Source organism: Chrysochloris asiatica, unplaced genomic scaffold, assembly GCF_000296735.1.
Source record: "Chrysochloris asiatica unplaced genomic scaffold, ChrAsi1.0 scaffold00139, whole genome shotgun sequence".
In the NCBI taxonomy this organism is placed as follows: Eukaryota; Metazoa; Chordata; class Mammalia; order Afrosoricida; family Chrysochloridae; genus Chrysochloris; species Chrysochloris asiatica.
In genome coordinates this window covers 1,873,546-1,880,567 of record NW_006408657.1, presented here as the reverse complement: position 1 = coordinate 1,880,567, position 7,022 = coordinate 1,873,546, and the positions used below count along the sequence as shown (strand labels likewise).

At 37.9% G+C, this 7,022-nt stretch overlaps 1 protein-coding gene across 2 annotated transcripts in view; it reads left to right on the top strand.

Annotated features, from left to right (window-relative positions):
- The window catches only part of LOC102838260 (dystrophin-like), a 3,237,302-nt gene that overhangs the window by 1,988,505 nt on the left and 1,241,775 nt on the right, over positions 1 to 7,022 (top strand). For both annotated transcript variants that reach the window (XM_006870143.1, XM_006870144.1), the window contains exon 45: positions 4,377 to 4,552. In XM_006870143.1, coding sequence (XP_006870205.1) covers positions 4,377 to 4,552 — 176 coding nt within the window. The remainder of the gene's footprint in view (positions 1 to 4,376; positions 4,553 to 7,022) is intronic.

The following is a 7,022-nucleotide window of genomic DNA, read 5'->3' as shown; positions in this document are numbered from 1 at the left end:
GCATGGCTTCTGCTGAGAGATCCGTGCTTAATCTGACTTGCTTGCCTTTGCCTTTGTATGTGACACTTCTGTTTTCCCTAAGCTGCTTTCAGGAGTGTCTCCTTATCTTTGATTTTGGAGAGCTTGATTATGATATGTCTCAGTAATTTTCTTTTGGAGTCTATCCTTCCTGGGGTTCATTGAGCTTCTTGAATGTTTATCTTTTCACTTCTCAGGGTGTTAGAGAAATTTTCTTCCAGCAGTTCTTAAATTATTTCCTCTGTGAACTTGTGTGATTCTTCTTGTTCTGGAATGCTGATAATTCTTAAGTTATTCCTCTTCATGTTGTCCAACATGAATCTTAGAGCTTCTTCAGATTTTTTTTATCCTTTTTTCTTTTGGCTCTTCTATCTTAGTGGTATTGTGTGATTTTTCTTCCAGCTCACTGGTTCTGCCTTCCATCTCATCTATTCTACCCCTTTGCCTTTTCAGAGTGTTGTCTATTTCTGATATTCTATTATTGATTGTTTGGACGTCTTTCTGTAGGTTTTCAGTTGTTTCCAATGCTGTGTCTATCTTATTTGATTGTTCCTGTAGTGCTTTCCTGACTTCTTCCTTATTTTTCTCAACTCCATTATAAAGTGTTTTGAAACATTTTATAATCATTTTTCTGAATTCCTTTCTAGACATTTTCAAGGCCTGCCCTACTTCCAGAATGGAGTCCAGGTCTACCTCTAGGTCATTTTTCCCAGACAATTTATCTTTTTTCTGGACATGTGCTGATATGGTCATATGCTTTTGCTTCTTGGACATGTTTAGTGTTTATCTGTGGCCTTAATACTTAATTGAGTATGTGTTTTTCTATTTTTTTATGCTTTCTGTTTGCTTTCAGGAAGATCTGAACAACATGTGGGCTTCCCTTTTCACTCTTCTTATTGCTTAACTCAGAGTCACTTTCACAGTTTATGTCTATTTCCCTGGTATATGGCAGTTGGTCTTGGTTCTTGCCTGGGTTTTGGTGTTTTATAGAGTATGATTGTATCTTGGCTATATGGCACCAGTTGCTGACTGTTCTTGGGTAATATAGGGAGAGAGAAAGTTTTCCAAAGGTAGAAGGGGGAGCGTAAAACAGCAAAACAGCACCAGCAGAAAAAAAAAACCCAATAACACCAAAACAGCAACAACAAAAACTAGACTGAATTCTGCAGCCTATCATCACAGAAAGTGGAGAGGAGGGAGAGAAGAAAAAAAAAATCTGTAACCTAATAATTGAGTATGATTTTAATAACTTCTCCTCAGCTTCTTGCTTTCAGAGCTTCCTGAGAGATTTCAAGGTGCCACTGTTGGTTGTTATGTTATACCTCAGGATTTAATTTAGTTTACTGCCTGTTTTGTTTTTAAACTCTCTTACCCTCTCTACAGTCCTGTGCTGCCCTTTCATGTATTTAAAACAAAACAAAACACAATACTTTCAGTGCCTGCTCTTGGGCTGAGTATCTGTGCGCATGAGTGGCAGAAGAATCCACCAGTAGTGTGGTTGGGGGGTGTCCACTCACTCAGGCTCCCCCTCTAATTGCCAGAATGGAGGTGCGCAAGAGTGGGGGTGCCAATGACCAGATACCAAAAAAAAAATAAAAATAAAAGAAAGAAAGAAAATTAGAACAACGCAAAACCAACAAAGTGTATTGTCCACCTTTGCTCCAACGCTCCCACGATGTTTTTTTCCGTGGTGTGTCTGCTGCCCTGCTTGGTCTAGCCATTTGGTCTCGCCCAAGTTAACGGCTCAGGACGTCCAAGCCCGGCAGATTCAAAAGTACGTGATTTCTTCCTTTAGCTTTAAGTTCCAGTAGCTATAAGTCTTCACACTTTTAAAATATTCCTTTCTCTGTGGTTCCGAGTTTTGGAGCTCTGGCCTGAATCTGTTTTGCCTGGTATTCTGTGGTATGGCTGACAGCGAACTTCACCTCCAGCCTAGCCGCCATCAAGCCCTGCCTCAGTATATAATCTTTTACATCTTGGAACCTCAGTGGTTCTGATTCCGTAGGTTTAAGGTGGAATTATAGGTTTTTATTTTTGGAAAAAGTCTGCTAATGGAATTCTAGTAGGGTATCCCGGTATGACACTGTAAGATATACACTGGACTACTAACCATAAGGTCGGAGCTTCAAACCTACCTGCCACTCTTCAGAAACCCTGTACAGGGTCACTGTGAGTCAGAATAGACTCAATGGTACTTAACAATAACAACATGAGATTCTTATATGTACCCTTGGTTATGAATGAATGCTTTAATATTGGAATCAAAATGCAATTCACTTTTTAGCTAAGATGAATAATCCAACAGTATTAAATATGATTTTCTCTCTGTTCTAACCTAAGACTAGAGGCTAATTGCCGGACTAATACATAAGGATGTCTATGACAATAGTTCATCAATATGATATTAAAGCTTAGAAATTACATTACTAATGAATAACTCAGTACTTAAAATATTTAGAAGTTAAACTATAACAATTAATTTATGTTTTCCATTATGCAAATAAAGTTGATTGGGGTTTTACATTTAAATTTGTACATCAGTTGTTATCTTTAGGTGGTTCAGAAGCTCACTATAAAGTCCCATGTGCATATTTTTACTCCATGCTTTGCTCCTTTAGTTCACTGTGTTACACTTTATCACTAAAAATTCTGCTTGATTATTGCAAACATTGTAAATATTTCTCCTGGTTACAAAATCTTACATAAATGCAACAGACGACTTAATAATCTCCTCTTTCAATCTCTCTCCCTCACACACACATCCACATACACACACCACAGAATCTCAAGGTTCTGATTTGGGATTCTCAATAAATGAGATTTAGATCTAGCAATTTAAAATGATTGCTTCATTCTTAGCTTTTTCGGAGAATGGAAATAATAAAATATCTTGTTGATTTTACAATTGAGTTGTAAATGTTATTCTCCTCATCAGCCAGGAAGCAGAGGGGCCCAGATCAAAAATACAAAGTAGCTTCAGTGATCGCATTATATTCAGCAAGAAGATGTTTTTGATTACTTAACAGATTAATAAGACCTTTACTCCGTCACCTTCTTAAGTCTGAGTGTGGTCTCCATATCAGGAGAATAGGCACCCCTTGGAAGATTGTCAGGAATGCAAAATCTGGGGCCTCCTCATGTCTACTGATTCAAAATCTGCCTTTTGACAAGATTTCCCAGAAATTTGTGTACACGTTTAAATTGGTGACATACTACTCTTGTTGTCGTTATGAGCCATAGAGACCATGTATTTTGTTTCTGAGGAGCGACTGATAAGTTTAACCACCGATCTTGCAGTTCAAGTCGACTTTGCAGCGTAGCGCAGTAACTCACAGCACCATACCAGGACTCCTACATACTACTATTCTGTTGTTGTTGCTAAGTGTTGTCAAGTCGGTTCCGACTCATAGTGACCCTTTGAATCATGTCAATTAGGAGAATATTTGCAGACTGATGATATTCCAACAGTAACAGGGATTTGGATATAATTTAGATTTAAATGTAGCAATTCTCTCAAGTTTACATATATTTTTTCACTCTCCTAAGCTTCAGGCTTGGTATATGTATTGTTGTAGTTACTTTACACATTCTACATTTTTTAAAAGGTAGTTAAATTATCATTTTTATTTCAGTGTTAAAGAAAGCATTTTCATGCACACTTGGTTGTATTTGTCTCCTTCTTAATGGAATCCTTTCTCTGACACTTTACTTTTAAAATTTTATTAAAAAATAGAACGTATTGAAAATTGGCTCAGAAAAATGTGCTGGTGGCTGCAGATTAATTTCATCTCAATTAATTCTCAGTTCCATGAGATTTTACAATGTAAAATACATTGGCACAAATAGAATGTGAAATAACTTGGCTTCTAATATGATAATGATATTTTGTTTAAATTTTTTCAATACTGTGGTTGTACTATGTTTGTGCATTTTCATCTTTCATATCAACAGTCACTATAAAATCCAAATACATTGTTCACAGTTAAATTTTACAACACTTTATAGACTATTAAACATGGAACATGCTTCTGGGACAAGAAATCAAATTTATTCTTGAGAAGGTTTTCAACTAATTGATTTGCAGGACATTATACCATTCTCTGGCTGACAAGCTTTGCAAAATTAAAATTGGAACTGAACTGAGAGGGTGCTCTTTCCTGACACATAAAAGGTGTTTTCCTGTCTTGTAGTCTTTGGATATGGGCATGTCAGTTTCACAGGGAAACTTTCACACCGACCTTTTAATTTCTTTCTCCCACAGTAGAACTGCAAGTGGTAACACACAGTTTAATCTTTTTGCCAAAAAAAAACCAAACCACGGGTTTTCATTTTTGTTTTGCCTTTTTGGTATCTTGCAGGAACTCCAGAATGGCATTGGGCAGCGGCAAACTGTTGTCAGAGAATTGAATGCGACTGGGGAAGAAATCATTGAGCAGTCCTCAAAAACAGATGCTAGTATTCTACAGGAAAAATTGGGCAGCCTGAATCTGCGCTGGCAGGAGGTCTGCAAACAACTGGCCGAAAGGAAAAAGAGGTAAGGTGACAGAGAGAATAGGCACCCCCAAATATTTAAAGGTGCTGTTTTTTGGTGGTTGAGTGTCATCTAGTCGGTTCCAACTGAAATGTAGGGTTTCTAAGGAACAGCTGGCAAGTTTGACCTTTAGGTCCAGTCCTTATCCTACAGATCCATACCAGCATTAAGATGTCCCTAAAAAGATTTTATGAAGACACTTCTATGCAGGGTGAAAAGCCCTAACATTAACGCGAGCCCATCCACACTTCATATCAATATATATTTTTATTTCTTTTTCTATTTACTTAAAATATGCAGTGGTTACTCTTAAATAGGGAGTCATGGTATAGCTGTGTAGAATAAACACTGGACAGCTAACCATAAAATCATTGATTCAAATCCACCAGCTGCTCCTCAGAAACCCTAAACAGGGTTGTTATGAATCAGAATAGAGTCAATACCTCTTAACAACAAGAACTCTTTAAAAGGTGATATTTTTTCCTGAAAATTAAAAGTTTGAACTTCTTTAAAAATTCATCATATGTGATTTATGAAAAGGAGCCCTACTGAGCCAGTGGTTAAGCACTTAGCTGCAACCTGAAATGTTAGCAGTTTCAACCCACAAGTTGCTCCATGGGAGTAAGATGTGGCAGTCTGCGTCCGTAAAGATTGGTGTTAAGTGCCATTGAGTTGGTTTCTACTCATAGGAACCCTGTGTGCAACAGAATGAAACACTGCATGTTCGTGCATCATCCTAACAACCATCGCCATATTTGAGCACATTGTTGTCGCCACTGTGTAAGTCTATCTCATTATCTTTTTAGGTGACCCTTTACTGCACCAAGTATGATCTCCTTCTCCAGTGACTGGTCCTATAGGTGATAACATATTCAAAATATGTGAGATGAAGCTTCCTATCCTTGTTTCTAAGAACCATTCTAGATGTGCTTCTTCAAGATCACAGCCTTGGAAACAGTATTGGGCAGTTCTACTCTGTCTAATGGGAGACTAGGAATTGATTAGATGACAGTGGGTTATGGGTAGAATATTTAAATATTAATCTTCCAGGAGCTCTGGTAGCATCGTGATTACGAATCGGGCTGCGAACCTTAAGGTCAGCGGTTCGAAACTACCAGCCGCTCCGTGGGAGAAAGATGAGGCTTTCTAATCCCGTAAAGATTTACAGCCTCGGAAACCCTGCACAGGGTCGCTATGGGTCGGAACCGACTCGACGGCACTTAACAACAACAATGTTACAAACTTAACAAGCTGAGTCACAATTATTTTTTAAAGATGAGGGAAATGTATAAGTGAGTATTTTATAAGAAAGACAGGTTTTTGGCTAGATTTCTTAACTGGCACAATAAATAAATATGCATATGATACTGAAAAAACACAATAGTTTTATTTACATTTACTTCCAAAACATTTGTTAGTACATCTTTAAAGAGGAACTTGGGTTGAGAATGTTCAAATCTAAAGGAGGAAATGAAACCTCCAAAGGTTATAGCTGAATGTAATCTTCATTTAACTTTCCTTTGGAATGTACTGAAAATGGTGGAAGCCAAATGTTTTGTGCTTCAAATTTGAAGGCCCAGAGAGTTTAATAAATGGGAATGTGTTTTATGCTTTTAGTTGTTGTTACTAATATTTCAGGTTCCGTAAGTGCAGACTTGGCCTTTTTGTACAAAATGATACTATTGTTATTTTGTCTAATGTCTAAATGAAACTCTGATTGCCAAGAACTTGCTTCCTTCCTACCTATCATATACATAATTGGCAGATTTGAATATTCAGGTAGCTGGAACAAACCATTGATGAATGTCTTTGGTTAGAGTGTATTTGCCCATTGTCTTTGCCTATCTCTGCTTTCTTCCTTTGTCTGTATTATATTATTACAAAAGTGAATATATTCCATATTCCGGTACACAGTGGACATATTAGTTGACCTACAATACTGTTGTTGTTTGTTAGGTGCCATCCAGTTGGTACCACCTCATGCGACCTTATGCACAGCAGAATGAAATACTGCCCGATCCTGGGCCAACCTCAAAATTGTTGCCACGCTTGAGCCATTGATGCTGCCAATTGGCCAATCCATCTCGCTGGGGGTCTTCCTCTTTTTCTCTGACCCTCCACCTTCCCAAACATGATATCCTTCTCCAGCGACTGGTCCCTCCTGACAATATGTCTGAAGTATGAAAGACCACACTTCAACAACAACAAATCAGAGACCAAGTTTGGCCATTCTGCCCTCCAAGGAGCACTCTGGCTGTACTTCTTCCAGTACAGATCTGTTTGTTCTTTTGGCAGCCCATGGCACTTTCAATATTCTCCTTCAACACCATAACTCAACAGCATCAATTATTCTATTGTCTTCCTTATTCACTGCCCAGCTTTTACATGCTTATGAGGTTATTGGAAATACCATGGCTTGGGTCAGGCACACTTAGTATTCAAGCTAACATCTTTGCTCTTTAACACTTTAAAA